This window comes from Castor canadensis, chromosome 1 (assembly GCF_047511655.1).
Source record: "Castor canadensis chromosome 1, mCasCan1.hap1v2, whole genome shotgun sequence".
NCBI lineage: Eukaryota > Metazoa > Chordata > Mammalia > Rodentia > Castoridae > Castor > Castor canadensis.
Window position 1 is genome coordinate 186,828,098 of NC_133386.1, and position 18,963 is coordinate 186,847,060.

Sequence of the window (18,963 nt, forward strand, 5' to 3'; positions counted from 1 at the left end):
AAAATTAGTCTACAGTCAATAGTAGAGATTATATACAAAGATCTCATAAAAATAATTTTCTTTAAATTATCAAAGGGAAAAAAACTAATAAAACAATTTTATGTTTAATTTCAATTAGTGGAAATTTTATGTTTTTTTAGTTCAGTTCCCTAATCTTCTTATGAAGTAGTTTGTTATCACTTAGCACTGGCCTTTGAAATGTATCTGAATTTACACTTCAGACTGTGTTAGCTTGAAGAGTTTTCTCAGAGCTTCTTTCACATCTTTATTTCTCAGACTATAGATCATAGGGTTCAACATGGGGAACAACACAGTATAAAAGGTAGAAACCATTTTGTCCCTCTTAAGGGAGTAGCTGGAACTGGGGCGAGAGTAGATGTAAAGAATGGAGCCATAGTACAAAGTCACAGAGATCAGGTGGGAAGAACATGTGGAGAAGGCCTTGAGACGGCCCTGGGTGGAACGGATCTTCAAAATGGCAGTGATGATGAAGAGGTAGGAGGCCAGGATGAGCAGGGTGGGGGTAATGACATTGGTGGTCAGGAGGAAGTAAAGCACAGACTGGTAGTTCTCACTTACATCACATGCCAACTTCACCAAGGGTGGGACATCACAAAAAAAGTCATCAATGACATTGCCATTACAAAAATCCAAAGTGAATGTGTTGCTGGTTAAGATGACTGCATTGACAAAACCCCCAGTATAGGAATATATAACCAAACAAATGCTCAGTCTCCTTGAAATGACCTGGACATAAAGTAAGGGATTGGAAATGGCTACATAGCGATCATAAGCCATGGCATCCAGCAGGTAACACTCACTGTACGCTAGGCCAGCAGAGAAGAAGAACTGAGACAGACAGCCAGCAAAGGAGATGCTCTTGTCTTCAGAGATGCAAGTCACAAGGATCTTTGGAGTGTAGACAGAAGAATACCAGAGATCCAGAAAAGACAGATTTCCAATAAAGAAATACATGGGTGTGTGAAGCCGGGAGTCAATGCAGATCAACACTATGAGAGTGGTATTTCCTAGCAAAGTCAGAGAGTACACTCCAAGAAACAGGACAAACAGGACCAGTTGCATCACAGGATCTGTTGTGAATCCCAACAGGATGAAGTCATTCACTGTGTGATTGCTCCTCTCCATGGTTTAAAGAGCTTTCACCTAGGAAAAGAGAAGAGTTTCATTCCCTTGAACAATAATAGATGATGGTATTCTGTGTGTTAAAATTCTGAAGTTTGGTTGCCATCAATCAGAAATCTTGCTTACCTTGGGCAAGTTTGGGATTTTTCTGAGCTTCAGTATAGTCATTACAATGGAATACATTTAATAACAGGAAAGTCAAAATGTCATTGAGATGGGTCATTCCATTTTATTGTAAAATGTTCTGTTAGCCCCAGGTGCTGTTTTAGTTTTATTTATTTTTTGGTGATACTGGAGTTCAAACTCAGAATCTTGTGCTTGCTAGACTTGTACATTACCACTTGAGACACATCCCCAGCTCTTTTTTAGCTTCAATTATTTTTCAGATGCAGTTCCATGGTTGTTTCTTGGTTCACCTCAAACTGCAATCCTCCTACAAATCACAGAGGGAAATAAATGCCCATTTTCCTATTTCCTAGCTAAGAACAGACAAATTGTAAAGACTCTGAGAATTCAGAAGATCTGTGGCTTATGAGATGATACCACTGTCTTTTACCACAACCACAGAAATTGTTCTCCCCTCCGCTAGTGAAGGATTCTGAAATATTTGTCAAAAATCCTGGAGAATGAGCCCCATGGAGAATTGGGGTGAAATTTGGGTGAGACTCACAAATTAACCTGTTTATGTAATGTAAAAAGAAGTGTTGGTGTCATTGTGGGCCCTTGGGTTCTCAAGCTTGGGACTTACTGTGTTCTAGCCTCTAAAACTAGCCTTGGGCATGTTTTTTAAAAAGATAATCATCCCAAATTGCCATTATGTTTGACAGTGGTTTTGAATTACATTACATTAAAAAAATCTTCATTTTAACACAAATATTTTTAGTCCTTCTTTTGTAGTACTTTGATGAAATTTATAGGTAACTTAACCAAACTGTAAATATACATATGTATGTTTGCAAATTATCATGTTAAATGTAAAACTTACATAAAGAAAAGTTCTTCATAATATAATTATTATATAATATTGATAATGTAAGGTTGTAAAGTAATGCAAATTTAAATATGTTAAAAATGCTTGTTCACTTAGTGACATAGGTATATACAATGAAGTAGATAATGCTTATAGAATGATCATGAATATTTTAGACACAAATAACAGAAGTGGCATTTACATTGATGATAAGATTTAATTGCCAAGCATACAACATTTGATAAACTTCCAAACAGAATAAATGACAATCCTTCCTCAGTTTTAAAATCCTAGTTAACTTGGTGCATAGAAGAACAATATAAAATACACTTTTTGTTTGCTTGTGTAGTGGAGTTGATTTCAAATGCATGTAATTTTAGAGATTTTTTTTCAGTTCATAAATGTCCATAAAAACTCTAGATGAAGGGGATGGGACATTTTTACCCTTGCATAGAACCATCCCATGGATACAAGATAACTGCCAGTGGGGATTCCAATATCTGTGACAATAAATAATCCAACAACATGGTTAGAAGATATTCTTAAATGGGAGCACCATATGTTAAAACTCCTATCCTGAAGCTTTATAATTTACCTTGTAAATGTAGAAAAATCTTTAAAGATTCTTCTAGATGGTGTGTGAAGAAAGAAAAAACAATAATTTTATAATATCACTAAGTGGTCAAATCACCTGCAATCATATAGTTCTCCATTTACTATTTCTTCTGTGTCAAACAGATAAATGTCCACAATAATGGAGACTCTGTGAGAGCAGAAATTTTCATCCAGTTTCATGCATCATTTCTCTCTAAAGCTTAGAACAGTAATGGTATGTTATAGACACAATAAATAGTTACTGAATGAATAAATGAGCAGCCTTTATTCTGAAAAGAAACAACTCAGTAGGATTGATGCTCTGAGTGGCCTCAAATGAAGTTATTTTACTCTAAAACCACACCCAGGTCATTTGTGTTCTTTGCAGACTCATATGGGAAGAAATGAAGAGACAAGTCTACAGAATGGTTAGTTTAGTCAAATATTTGATTTTATGAATGATACGTGTCTGCAAAAAAAGAAGAGTATTTTCTAAGTTGTAACATACAAAGAATAGGAAGCATGTATTAGACATCACCACAGTTGACTGCTTAAACCAGGCACAGCCAAAAAAAATTGACTTTTAAGCAGTTAAAAAGGATCTAAGTTCTTAACTTCCTCATATATGGAATGGAAATAACTTATCTTTCTTTAGGGTTATTGCAAAGGACTTAACGAAAGACTAAGCTGGCATATCTTATAAACTTGAGTAATATGTGAGTCTCAAATTCTTTGTACATAAAATCACCTGGTTAATGTTTCTAATTTAGCAGGTTTCAGGTAAGCTTCAAGAAACCTGTTTTCATGAAACCAACCCAAGTGTTTATAATTCAGGATTTCTATAAATTACACTGAGAAATGTTGAAATTATTATTATTATTAATTTATCTCATAACCCTTGACTGTATTGCAATGTTATGAAGACTCAATGAATTTACACAGGTAAAGATGTGCTTATAAATTTTAAAAAGATGAAGCATAAACATAGTTGTTTCAATATTGACAATTTCCATAACAGTGACCTGGGAACATTTATTTAAATGCCTCATCTCATTCTTCTCATCTATTCTCTTTAATAGAAAAATGATAATAATTTCTTCATGTGATTATCAGACAATTTGAAGAGTGCATTATATATGATGTACTTAGAGCCCACTGTCCTATAACATATATGTGATAGGATGTTACACAGTTGTAATGCAGTGGTTTTGTTGCCTTTTCATATAAAACATTGCAATGGTTTAAATTTGTTTTCAAACCTTTACCTCTTTTATCAGCAGTATCTTCCCTTCACCATCACCATGATCTTTACACTTTATCTTCTCAAAGACCTAAGCATCCATCAAGGAAGCCCAGGGTGACTGTCTATCATGTTTACTCTATTATTCCTCTAGTCATGTTTCTCCTGAGATCTACTATGTTGAAACAGATAATTAACTTTTATTAAGTTCCAGTTCCTTGAGATTTTTATAAAAGCTGTATAACTCTTTTCACTTGAATAAAACAACACTCACAATTCACCTGGAGTCACACAAAGAAAGACAGGGCATATGTTTCCTTGGTATTTCCCCATGACACTCACTATGTATGCCAGGAGAAAGACCAGCTTAAACAGATGAGCCTTGTATTTGTTAACCACAGGAAAAAACCCAGGATATCTGCCAGTGTATGCAGCTCAGCCAGTATGCTCACCTTCTTAACAAAGGTTATATGTTTGTATTATAAACCAGAAATGAGCTTTCCATTCAAAATTTTTTAATACAACTTTTTCTTATAGAGGTTTTCTAAACAATACCATATGTCTTCATGCTTCTTTAAAGAGTATCAAGCTAAAGAAAGAACTTCAAACTTTTTTTGATGTCCCTTGTCCCTAATAATCCCTGCTACTTCATTCTTCGTCCTTCTTTGCCTTTGGTGTGTTAACAAAGGCTTCTTCTTTTGTTAGTGGTTTCTTGTTTGTGCATTTAGTGCTTTCCCTTGTATTTTCCTGTATTGATAATTATTATTTATTTTTTTATATAATCTGAAGTTCAAGTTCTCTATGAGAACTCTCAGGAATTTTGAGATGGGAAAATGAATATGGTGAAAATATTTCAAAAGAAGCCCTTGCTCTAGCACCTACCATATATTAGTATGAAAAGGCTGGATTTGAGGAAAACAACAATTTCTACAAATAGAAAATTAAGCAACTTACCTAAAATTTTTCAGCAACAGCATCATATAAACAGAATTCAAATTTTCTGATCCCAGTATCTTTTATCTCAGTTGCTGGATTCCCAGGGCTGTAGATTGCTAAAGCCCATTGGGATTTCATTGCTTAGCAAGGAACTAACAGTATAATTTTTAAAAAATGTATGTGCTGACAGATTGGATGCTATTGGATAAGACAGAGGAAAAAAATTGGAGATTTTATTTCCCTAGTAAAAAAGGTAATTAATAATAATTTTTATTCTTATTCTTTATTGTTGTTTAGAAGCTAAACATATATACATATATTACATGTGCTACTAAAATTAACATGTGCACATGTGCATATTAAAAAGTACATGTCTTTTTATACTAGTATTTCTATTTTAAGTTGGCTGTCTATCATTTGTTCCTCCAAATCCATTCTATAGTCATCTAATTTCATTGCTCCAGTATTATTTGCATCAGTTGGATCCTTTGATCCCTATATATATATAATGATTTGGTCCAGTGGTTATAGAAGATAATGAGGTTAGGTTTTCCCAGGTTACTTGTCAGTACACATGATACAAACCACTGAGACCATCACTCTTTTTATGCTCAAAGAAGGCAACATGGAGTAATTGTTGATATCCATTATTTGCTCTCTGTAGGTCAAATTTGGGTTCCTAATAACACTGTTCAGCAAAAAGTATCAGGAATTCTTTGAGGAGACCTACAACAAGAAAGTATGTATAGCAGGTATCTGCAACATTTTTGAGTGTTAGGAAATGTGGGTGCTTTTACAAATGGGAGGTCAGGAATGAAAGGAGTCAAAATAAAAAGGTTCCTGTTCATGTAGTTGTCACAGTCTGAACAATTAAAAAAAGCAGGACAAAATGATCCTCAGTTTAAATTCCAATATATTGAAACAATAACTGCCAGGGCATCCAGTGTACTAGAATAAGTATATATGAAGAAAAAAAGAAGGTAGTGATAAAATAGTAGACCAGTAGATTGCTTTATTTTGATTAGCAAATGTGTACACAGCATGCAGAAATGTCTAAAAATTTCATAAATAAATGAATACTGTCCTAATGTTTTAAAATGGGCAATAAATAATAATTCATTAAAAACTTAGCTTTCTAAGAAGTCCCTACAAAATTAGAAGCTTTCCAAAGAATAATAAAGAAAAATTAGTATTGAAGATATGGAGGATTGATGTACACTGATGAAGGAAAATAGGTGTGTTTATGCCTCTGTTGTGTGAAGACTAAAAGTTTCTGGTTATTGTTATCAGTAAGAACTAAAAAGGTAACCTAATAGACTGGAATGTTAAGGTTTTGCTATGTAATTCAGGAAATAAGAAGAATCTGTGAATTTTATGAAGGTGCATCAGTGAAGATCAATTTGATTTGATTAATCACTACGTTTTGTTTTTCTTATTTTGCCACCCTTAAAATGCTCCTTACTGCACTCATTAGAAAACTTTTGTCCAGGAGAATGGTGTTTCCTTCCAACGTGTGTGTGTGTGTGTGTGTGTGTGTGTGTGTGTGTGTGTGTGTGTGTGTGTGAATCAGGGATTGCCTCTGCAGTCAAGTATTTTTGTTGTTAGTTCTGATTTTCCTTGTCCCATATGGTCTCAATTCTTCCCCACTGATGCTTTTAATTAATTACAAACCCTCTGTCAATGTTTACCATTTTTTTAGGCAGGGCCTCACACTTGGTAAGCAGATGCTCTACCAGTTAAGCAATTCTCTCAGCCCTATTTTTGCTTTGGTTATTTTTAGGTGGGATTTCATATTTTTGCTAGGGGATGGCTTCAGAGAGCAATGATCCTAGATATGCCTCTCAGTAGGTGTTACAGGCACATGCCACTATTTCTGGCCAGTATCAATTAGCATTTAATCTGCAACCCCCAGAAACAGGTCCTGGCTAGAATCTCAGTCATATTATTCCTAAGGGAGTACAGGAGAGAAGAAGCTCCTTCCAAGATGAAGATGGGTTTTTCTAGTTACTCTTTCATGTAAGACATTCATAGTTTCAAAGAAAAATGTCCCATGCTTTTCATAATTAGTATTACTTGATTATGCTACCAGCAATTGATCACTCAATGATCAGTGCCTCACCCTCCACTTTCACTTCACTGCCATCACTGGTGGTGATTTAAGTGGTCATGATGACACCACATGCCAAGGCTTACAGTATTCCATTTACCTGACAGCAGACATATCTACATATTCTTGAAATATGTGAATCAACTAATTCCAGAAACCCAAACTGAGGATTTGATTTTAGAGTTAATACTAATATCAATTATGTATCAGTTAGAGTCCTGTCTGCAAAGAGATGTCCCTCACAAACTTGATACTTTAAAGAGAACTGAATAAAGAGGTAGAAAGTTGTGAAAAGAATATGGGGATATTGAAAGTTATAGAGTAACCTGTTGCCACAGAGTGTGACTTCATCTACACCTGAAGGGAGATGGGTAAAGAATAATTATAGAGAGAGAAATTGTGATTTTCATTTCATGTGGAGGCAGGGAGGGCTACTGAACAGAGCACTGGCATTAATACAGGGATGAATGTGGCCTTCAATTACCCTCCAGAGAAAAAGCTTGGGAGTTAGCCCTTTGACCTCAGTCTTTCCTTTGACTTCCTACGCATATTTGCAAAATTACTTGATATAGTTCTCAGAGATTAGTCTCTTGGAACAGGAAGTAGGATGGCAAAAGATGGCCATTGATCTAGAGAAAATGGATTATCTAACATCCTACAGAAATACTTGAATCTATGTGTTTATCACTACTGAAGTGGATATCTGAATTCAGTAAAACAATATGAAGAAGTTATGACTCAATACATCCATCATGGGTGATCACACTCCCTAAACTAAATTTTTTTGAATCATATTAAATTAAGTTCAACTGGCTTTATTAGTGCACAGTTTTGTTTAATTATCTTGCTTGTAATTCCCCAAAGCTATGAAACCATGAGGATAAAACCCCTGGGATCAAATAACTGTTATAAAAAAACCCCCCTGAAATTAGCTGAATTGAATCTCTGAATATTGAATCGAGGCACTTGCTGCAAATTTGGTAAGTTGTGTGATGCATATATTATCCATGGCATAGAAATTTTGTTCTGTACTCATAATGATTGAATAGCTATTTGCATTCTGTTATGGAAGCAGAGCTACAAAGCCATCTTTTTTTAAATCTCTCCATCATTCTACAGCAATTGTAAAACTCCTGAGAGCAAAAAAGTGAGGGTTAAATTCCTCTTCTATTTGTGATGATAAGGGACTATTTATGCTAATGGAACAAACAAAAAACAAAGTATATTGACTCCACAACTAATAGAACAGTCCTTGAGAGCCACTTACCAAGGAAATAAGCCACTGTTAATATCTCAAGAAACCTAGAGGCTGATAGACTAGTGTTTCTTAATTCATGCACAAAAATAAATTATGAAAATTTTCAATACTTTTAGGTTGTTTATTTCCACAGAGGTAGGATAACACACTGAAAAAGAATGTCAGACAAGAGCTTACCATGATTGTCAGGTTGCCATAGTCTGTAGGTGAGTTTGGCCCGAGAACATTTATCTGAAAAGAAAACTTTAACGTGTAATATGAGGTCACAGGGTAAACCTCACCAATATCTATTACTGGATGCAAGATACTGTGAAAATATTTATGCTGTTTTGTTTGTGTTGTGGATTTGAGCATTTTCTGTTGTGAAGATATAGACAGTTCAGTTATGAAGGCATTGGGGATCCCATAAAATTCATAATTATTTTTAAAGCAATAAAGCATAAGTAATGGACACCATTATGGGAAGTTTGGAATCATCAAGAATGTTTGGGGCAAAGAGGTTTAGGTTTCAATAGCAGAGAAAAATAGCAAAGATAAAAGGGGCAATTGTACAGTTTTTACGCATTGCATAATAGTAGTCATTCCACCTCATTATAATTATCTCACATTAGTAAACAAAATAATAAATTTGGAACACATAATTATTATTGGATGTCAGAGACTCCTTTAATACCCTTAAATACAGTGTCTTTATTAAGTCTGACCATAATCTTGCAAGTAATGTATTATCATAGATGAAAAGTGCATTGGACTACAGGTAAAGAAATTGATCATCAAAAGGATTTATTAATTTCAATTTGCCCAGTTTAAGATGAAGCTGAGTTTCATATGATGGTTTTGTGAGGGATGCTGGAAATATAGTCTAGAGAAGAGAACTTAGAATAATGAGGTGATGAGTTTTTATTTTATCTTCTTCTCATTGTAGAGCCAAATAAAGTTTTTATTCTTTAATTTTTTTAAAAAAGGATCAAGATATTTTCAAAGGTCACCAAGCTCTAAAAGGTTGGAATTAGCATTCTACCCAAGTCTGTCTGATTGTAAACTTCATGCTGCCTTCTAAAATTATTGAATAAACCAACAAAATACCTTCTTGTGTAACACATCACTTCATTTGATCTTCTTACCACTGTAAAGTAGGACTGCTTACATTATAGTTATAATGGGCAATATTGCAAATTTTCTTGCATAGAATTGCATAGAATCGATTTACATCAGAATCACTCAGTCTACCAGAACCCCCACCTTCTAAATCCTAATCTCTTGGGGATGAGGGATAGCGAGCTACAACTATAGTAATGTGTCAGGTGGTGTTATGTCCTCTGAATTAAAAGACTGATCTTGAATATTTTTTTATCTGTAGATTCTTCTAGTAACTAGCTTAGATTATTTAAAAAATTTTACAATAGCCCCATCTAGCAGTTACAGTTTCTATTCTTGTTTTACAAATGAGACAGTTAAGACTTAAGAGAATTGAATTGAATAATGTGTATGAAGTTTTCTGAGAGCAGGTAAGCAGAGAGATGGATTTGAGTCCCTGTGCTGTGTATGGTTTGCTGGCTCTCTCCTTGTGGTTGCCTCTGATGTAGAAAACATGGATCCTAAGAGCTCTTTTAACGTGAAAGACAATGTACTGCTAAAATAAGAACTACAGCCCTCACAAATAAACTTTGTCTTGAAATAAATTCAATTTTTCTTCGTGTTTCAGTAGCCAGGGTGTGGATCTTGTGACTGTTTCTCTTTAGCTGTTTCTTGTGCTTGTCAGTAAAGAGCACAAGGTAGTGAGAGATTTTTAGTTATGATAAGAAACAAGTCCTTCAGAGTTAAATGCAATGATTAGATTAGACTGCAGTATGGATTTGTTTGACATGCTTCTTGAGGATTATAGTAGTACATGCTTCATCCACTCAGAAAATATTCAATTTGAGCCTACTGTGTGAGAGACATGTCGCAGTAGCAGATAGCAGTAACAATCAACAAATCATGCTCTTCTTCCTGGTAGGATTCCAATCCTCTAGCAAACTAGAGGACTAAGTCAGTTGTGTTGTGGCCCATTCCCTAACTGCTCTGAAGAAGAATCAAAGCAAAGGGAGAATGCTGGGGTTGTGGGCCACTTTGAAGAAAGTGGTCAGGGAATATCTCACTGAGCAGGCGAGGTACTTTTGGGCAACAAAAATGGTAAAAGAAAGTTCTAAGGAGAAACCAGCAGAAATCTTAAAGCCTATTTGGCTACATAAGAAGGGAGTGAGTATAAATCTGTTTGCCTAAATTCATACAAGTGATGTAGCTACTCTGCAAAGAAGTTCCCTGAGAACTAGACTTGTAGTACATGCAGAGTTCTCGTTCCACCTCCATCCCATCACTGGATTACCAACCACCTTTACTAGCCCAGTAATTCACTTTTTGTGGATTTTTCCCTTAAAACCCATAGTTTAGAGCAAGAAAATTATTCTCCTACATTAAGTTTTCCTATATTCTAATTTTGTTAATAATAATATTAAGTTCCGCTCTACATTTTCTACATTTTAATTTTAACAAAACTTCCTTATCATGGTAGTACTTACCTCCTATGACTGAAAAATCACATGAAATAGCTCACATATAGCATTTGGAATGCAGTGAAAGTTCAGACAGTGATAGGGAACCACTTGAAATCACTTTGGGGGGACATTTCACAGGTATTCATTGGTGTCCCTAGTGGAATAGCTGATGAATGGCTGAGCCTGGCAGGACTGAGCTGGGATTATGATCCATATAGAGCACAGCAGGGCCTTTTTCCTCCCCTCACCTTTCCTCTCCTCTCTGTTCCTCTTCTTTCCTTTTCTTTTTTTGTCTATTCTGAATTCTATCATGCAGATGAGTGGATCTAAGAGAGTATAATACTCCCTAATACTCCCATATTTGCATGGTATGCTGCAGAGAACCTGGGCTTTAGCCTCAAATTCTGTCCTTAGTTCTCCTATGAAGCTTAGTCTGTTTAAGCCTCTATTTCTACAATTGTAAAATGTGGGTAACAATAATGATATTGTGTTCATGTGCTTGGACTATCATGACAAAGTAACATGAACTAGTGTTTTCAAAAACATAAAGTTATTTTCCCATAGTTTCTGGCATCTGGAAGTCCAAAATTTGTGTGTCAGCATGGAGGGTTTCCCTTTCTGGAATATAAACATCAGTTGAGAGAGAGAGAGAGAAAGAGAATTTCTTCTTTTATAATGTTACCAATCCCATCAGAACAGAACTTTATCCTTAGAATCCAGTTAACCTTAATTACCTTAGCAAAGTCCTATACATCCCCAAATACATTCACACTGGTGTTATGGGTTCATCATATGAATTTAGGGAGTACAGTTTGTTCCCAATCAAGTATTTACCTGATTATAGTTTTGACGAGTGGAAATTATGTGTGCAAATTCTCTAGTACAGCACCTGGGCTTAGGGCACATATTTTTTTCTCCTTCTGCCTCTTTCTCCACCTCTAACTCATTATTTGTAATTTTATAATTAGGAACAATTCCAAACTGATTCATTCAATATTTAATTGAATTCCCTAGTAGTATTTCCCAGAAATGATTTAGACTATGAAAGCCTCATGTGCTACAGAAATGTGACAATGCTCCCAGGATTTGAAGCTCAGGTCGTATTGTAGACATACAAGTTCTAGAGTTAAGTGCTCTGATCCTGAGTAGGGGTGGAGTAAAGCATTTATGCATTCACTGTAGAGACTAGATGCTTGCAATGATTTTGAAATCCACTGCATTTTCACTACATTTTTTTCAGATCTCAATCCTTTTAATGTTGATCGAGTTTAGGCCATTATCTCTGATTTGCTGTGTATGTGGGGGTTTGTTTTAATTAATTGCAGTAAGATGACAAGGCACTGAGGTAACTGCCTTTGAAAGATGAGTTTATTACTTATATTTCCCATCATAAAAGGGGTCATACCAGCACCACATGGGAAAACATCAAGTTTGATAAGAAAGAAGAGCAAAAGAACCCCAATGCCTTTATTGAAGTTTCTGTAGGAAGGAATTGTCTGTGAAGGTAATGTAAAAAGAGCAAATTTTAGACTGGATGTGGTATTCTTTCTACTGGCTTTGGGTCAAGAGAAATCTCTTCTTGTCTGTGCTGGAGTGAAAAATACTGCTTTGCTATGGATGCAAGTTAGAAAAAAGTGCTTGGGTGGTTTTTGGATTGTATGGTTTGCATATGAAAGGTATTCTGTTGCTTGCAGAGAAACTGATTTTTACATCTTAGAATAAACTCCTCTTGGAAGGGATAGTCTCAGTATTAGCAAGGCCTCCAATATGTTAAAATGTCATAAGGTACAGAAAAAAATCATGATTAATGAAATCCTCAAGAATGCTTTATGCATAAAAATATATTGTGATCTTACGTAACCTTGTGTTTACTATTCTTCAAATACACTGTAAATGCCATGTAGACCTTCCAAAGTTCTGACAGTCCAACCCTCTCCATTCCACTTCCTGTTCCTGTGATTTGATAATTGTGTTTTCCTTGGCCAGAAATGTCTTTCCACACATTAACTCTCTTCTCATTCTTCAAGCAGAGAGTCATGTTTCCTTCTCCTGTATAAAACCTCTCAACACACACACAATATTGACTTCACTGGCCTTAGCTGGATTTCCTATTTGACTTGTCTCCCAATATCAGATATGGTAGTTTGTTTCATCACAAGCTATTGCATTTTTTGCAAAGATTTGATTTTTCTCAGTAAAACATATCATTTTTTACATCATGCCCCATGACTTAGTTTTGTCTTTTTTCCTCCAGTGCCTAACAGAGTATATAGAAAATAAAAATTCTAGACAGATATGCAGGCTTGGGGATAGATAAACACTGGGAAAATAGTTGTGAATCATGACTGCACCCACTTCCCATTGTGTGATCTTGAACAAAGTGTGCACAAACATATCTATGTCTTAGATAATTCATTTGGAAAGTGAGAATACACATTTGTATTTCACAAGTTTATTTTGATGGTTCAATATAACACTTTTTAAGCTATAAGTAGAACATCTGGCACATACTAAATGCTCAATAAATATTATTAAGATAAGTAAAGGAAAATATTGACAGATGGTTCTTAGCCAGTATGATGCCTTGGTGAAATTGTCTCATGGAACAAAATTTTTCCATTAACTAATATGATATCTTTCTTAGGACTTCAAAATGATGGGAATATGAGAGCGGATTAGCTTGCAAAATCTATCTGTGTAGAACTAAGAAAAAGTGAAATCTACCTCTAAAATGATATATCTGAATAGATACTCAAAGATTGTGCTCCTCTAAGGTACCCTTGATATACAGAAAAATAATGAATTTTATAACCTGATTATCTTGGGTTAATTTCCTACTTGTGTTTGCTTCACAGTTTTCAGGCAAATAAATTAATCACTTTGGATCCATTCTCTATAATGGGAACTGTAACACATATTTTATAAAATTGGAGAATTCAATAAATTAAATAATTTAATTAATTAAATAATTAAATTCAACAAAATTCAATTACCATTTTCAAATGGTAATCTTTATAAATTTATAAAATCATGCATATGATATAGAATCACCTTATGTCTAATATTATCATTAACATCTTTTGATCATTCCCTTCTTTTGCATTGAACTAGATTCTCCTAAAGCAAACAAACATTTTGGTTAATTACATTTTCTAGGATTTATTTATTGAACATATTATCTATTTATTCAGCACTCTGACTCAGTCTGAATTCTCATGTTCTCTCCTCACAGATGAGATTCCCTATAGCCATGAAGCAGGATAATAACACAGTGACTGAGTTCATTCTGTTAGGCTTCACAACAGACCCCCTGACGCAGCAGGTCCTCTTTGTGGTGTTCCTCGCCATGTACGCATTGACTGTGGTGGGAAATTGCACCCCTATAGTACTGATCTGCAATGACTCCTGCCTCTACACACCCATGTATTTCTTCATTGGAAATCTGTCTTTTTTGGATCTTGGGCTGTCCTCTGTTTATACTCCAGAGATCCTGGTGACCTGCATCTCTGAAGACAAGAGGATATCGTTTGGTGACTGTGTGGCTCAGTTCTTCTTCTCTGCTGGACTGGACTATACTGAGTGCTACTTGCTGGCTGCCAAGGCTTATGACCGCTATGTGGCCATCTCACGGCCACTGATTTATTGTCAGGCCATGCCTATAAAACTGTGTATATTTTTTGTAGCAGCCTCATATCTTGGTGGCTTTATTAACTCTGTTATCATCACCAGAGACAATTTTTCTTTGAACTTCTGCAGTGACAATGTAATTGATGACTTTTTCTGTGATATCCCACCCCTGGTGAAGCTGGCTTGTGGCAAGAAAGGTAGCTACCAGACTGTGTTGTTCTTCCTCCTGGCTTCCAATGTCATCACCCCCATTGTGCTCATCTTGGCTTCCTATGTCTTTATCATCACCACCATCTTGAGGATTCGCTCTACCCAGGGCCGCCTCAAGGCCTTTTCCAAGTGTTCCTCCCACCTGATTTCTGTAACCTTATACTATGGTTCCATTCTGCACATCTATGCTCGCTCTCGATCTAGTTATTCTTTAGACAGGACAAAATAGTTTCTACATTTTACACTGTGGTGTTTCCCATGTGAATACCATGATCTATAGCCTGAGGAATAAAGATGTGAAAGAGGCTCTGAATAAACTCTTCAAGTAAATCAAGATTGTTTCTTTCTAAGGAAACTGCAGACAATTTTCATTAGTTTACTTATATTCCAAGTAAAAATGCTTTTGAGCTTAATCACAATATAATGTATGTTAAGGGTTTCTACTCTTCACACGTAAGATAAGAAAATTAGCATAATTTTAAAGATAAAGTTTGAATATAAAATATATGAACTTGAATTTAATTGAATTACATGTTACCCTAGATTTAAAACAAAAACACAAACAAAAACCATACACCCCAAGCCATTTTTCTACTTTCCTAAAGTGACATACGTTCACTAACCTTGGCATAAGAAGATCTGGATGACTGACCCGTATAGAATAGCATTGATAAAGCTATTTCCCAGAACTGGGACAAACATACCAAATTAGGCTTTAATATTTTCATGTGATTAATAACTACTTGCAATTCATCACTTTCCATTCCCTTAACAGAATAGCTTAAGCATTTTTATATGTACATTATCTCCCATAGCATTAGCACGTTGATACCAGAAACTCAGGAAATAACTCAGCAAAAACTAAACTCATCAGGTCTGACCCTTGTAATCTCTTACATAATGTCTCTTACATATGGAATAAATAAACTGAGATCACATAAATGTGGTTTTTGTGACCATATGACTCCCCACTTTCCTGTTATTTTATTGGTGTGAACTTACAAGGGCTCTTACATCCAAATTTTGATATTCTTAGCATGAAAACATAATTATGGTGAAATAAAACAACTTTCAAAGTAGAATTCCAAATGCAAACATAGTTTTATATGGAAAACACACAGATAATGATAAAATAAAAGTGCACATATATTATTCTGCATTTAATTTTGTTTAATATTTCATAGTAAAACCATGTTAATATAACATATGCTTATAAACACTTTTATCATTGCCAGCAATACAAAATGAATTTGAAAGAAACTGGAAGTTGGTCAAGTAGACCTTGAGCAGGAAAGCGTGATCCATACTGGTGGTCACTCCCACCTCGAATGCAGGGTAAGGCCTATAATCAGCCCAAGCTGTAATGCACAGTAAGCAAGTAGAAACTGGCCCTACACTGTAATCCCAAGATGCTCAATTTAGACAGTGTTCTAAAAAGAAAGTTAGTTATGTTAATTGTGCGCTTTATGTTGTGAAAATTACATCCCAACAATGACAAAGAAACCTACAAAACATTTAAAGTAATGTTAGCATATTCAATGTGTGTATATATATATATATATATATACACACACATATATATGCCCATAGTATAAATTGATAGATAGGTAGATGATAGAAGCACAACATATTAAAGTAACAGAACAGTTTATTTCATGTTCCTTTTGGTTACAAAAATAAAAATTATATGAAAACATAATTTCAAGTCACACTAGCATCATTAATTTTGACATATAATTGCAGAATGGGCAGACACATAAACCACCACTTGAGGGCTACTGTGCTAATCTTTTTAGAAAAAAGTAGTCATGTTCTATTCTTTAAATGAGAATGAAAATAGTTCCAGATAACCTTGGGTAACCTATGGGTAAATTAATTTTATTTTGTGTCTGGAAAAGTTATCTCAACTTTGTACAAATGTTTACCTAACATTATGCACTCCCTAGTAAAAGAGAAAGGGTCACTAGTGATAAACTATGGAAGAGAAAAAACATAATAAAAATTTATTTAACATGTGGCATTGATGGTTTAGAACATGTTTTTGAATGTTAAGTATAAATTTAGCAGTAGATTTTCACTCAGTGTTGGCAATGTTTCATTTGCAATATTTTTAATTTTATTATAAATGTATAGTCCATATTTGTACATATTTATGAGGTAGAAAGTGATATTATGAATTATGCATACAATGTGGAATAATTATTTCAAGCTAACTAACAGGTCATCAGCCCAATTACTTATTTTTTTGTGGTGAAACATTTGAAATTTATTAGCAATTTCGAAATGTACAATAGACATTGTTAATTATACACAAAATGTTGTGCAAACCCATATTCCGCTAGTCCACCGAGATTTTGCATACTTTGTTTTTTGCGGGGCCAGTACTGGGGTTTGAACTCAGGGCCTACACTTGCTCTCTAACACTTGAGCCACTCTGCCAGCCCTGTTTTTTGGGTGTTTTTTGAGATAGGATCTCATGAACTCTTTAGCAGGCTGGCTGTGAACTGCAGTCCTCCTGAGTCCTCCTGATCTCTGCTATCTGAATAGTTAGGATTGCAGGCGTGAGCCACAGGCTCCTGGCTTTGTTTACTTTGTTCAACATCTCCACATATCCCCTCTCCTGAGTCCCATAACCACTATTGTATTCTACACGTCTATGAGTTCAAAAGTCTTAAATTCCACGTACATGGGAGGGATGCAGTTTTTGGGTTTTTTTTGTTCTTGTTTTATTTCACTTAGCGTAAGTTTCCCTAATTCCATCATGCTGTCAGAAATAACAGGATTTCCTTCTTTCTTATGATGGAATATTATTCCATTGTGGATATATACCACGTTTTCTTTATTCATCTTCTGGTGGACACTTAGTTTGTCCATATCTTGACTATTGTGAATAATACTACAGTGAGCATGAGAGTACACATTTTAACTTATTTTTATTCTATAATTTTATCTTATTTTCAGTAGACCATATTATTGTTGGATTTGCTAATCTCAATTCCTTTGGATATTTACTTAGAAGGGGAGCTATTGGATCAACTATTTTTTCTGTCTACTACATGGACGGATTTTAAGATAGCGTGCAGAACCCCCATCTCCAGGTATTCAGACACTTTTGAAAGCCCTCCCCCTGAGTGTGCATGACCATGTATCTTACTTTTGACAATTAGAATATACCACGGGTGATATGATACCACTTCTGTGATTGCATCTCACAAGATCTGATGCCCTTCTTATTGGCAGGCTGTTTCTTTTGTTGACATTGATGAATCAAATAGCCATGTTGGGCAACTCCATGTGTGGCTAGAGACCACACTTGCCAGTAACTATGTAGAAGCTTAGGACATACAGCTATAAGAACTTAGTTCTGCCAAAAGCCATATGAGCATTGAAGTGGATTCTGCCTCAGTTTGGCCTTGAGGTGAAACCCCATCCCTGGTTGGCATCTTGACTGTAGACTTCTTGACTGTCTGAGACTATGAAGCATATGTCTCAGCTGTGTGTCTATAATCTGTCTGACAGAACCTGTGAGCTGATACATGTGTACTCCTTTAAGCAACTAAGTGTGTAGCAATCTTGTTATGCAACAGACAGCTGATGCTAGTACAGCTTGTCTGAAGCTTCTGGTCCTGGTCTCTAGGAAAGAGTCCCTCATTCATTGTTCTTTGTTTTCCATGTTTCATGCTCTTCTTCATCCACTGAACTCTGGCTACAGCTGAAGTTTGCATTAGAGAATCTGCCCAAGAAGGGTGGATTCTCTTTTGTAGTCCACATCATTGATACGATTCTGGGCTCCTAGGGATTCTTTTGGTTAGAAAACTGTGGACCTATGGCCCAGGCTGAAGTTCCTTTGGCAGCAATAATTTACCTCAAAATGAAGATACAGTGTATTGAATTTAATATGTTATTGATTCTACAGTACTATTTTATGTATCATTAAGAAAGAAAAAATTTCTAGTGAAACCCTGATACATGCTTTTATCATATTAATTATAAAACACATTCAATTTTGGATATGTTAAAATGTGAAATAGTGTGCTTCTAGATGAAATAGATTTCCAGACATTTTACTTCCAATTTGCTGCATGTCAGTATTTTTATTTCTATTTTTTTACCCTTTTGTGTCCTTTCTCTCCCCTCTCCCACTGATCCCCCAGACAGTCCCCTATATACATTCATGTCTTCTTCCCCCTCTTCTTCTTCACCATCATTATTATAACCATAATCATCATTTTAGATGTAGGTTCCATAAATGAGTGAAAATGTGCAGTATTTTACTTGTTGAGCTGGGCATCTAGCTCAGCAGGATGATCTTCCATTCCATCAATTTTCCCTGCAAACCAT

General features: G+C 35.3%; 1 protein-coding gene and 1 pseudogene across 1 annotated transcript; one reads left to right on the forward strand and one right to left on the reverse strand.

The window, feature by feature from the left end:
• Positions 1-210: 210 nt before the first annotated feature.
• LOC109676812 (olfactory receptor 9G19-like) lies at positions 211-1,146 on the reverse strand. The gene has a single exon (XM_020153062.1). It carries the CDS (start codon positions 1,144-1,146, stop codon positions 211-213), a length of 936 nt encoding a protein of 311 aa, XP_020008651.1.
• A 12,889-nt stretch (positions 1,147-14,035) lies between these two features.
• LOC109676813 (olfactory receptor 9G19-like) lies at positions 14,036-14,951 on the forward strand (annotated as a pseudogene).
• The last annotated feature ends 4,012 nt before the right edge of the window (positions 14,952-18,963 follow it).

Coding starts and splice junctions, on each gene's coding strand:
- LOC109676812 (XM_020153062.1), bottom strand. CDS start 1,146: ATGGAGAGGAGCAATCACACAGTGAATGACTTCATCCTGTTGGGATTC.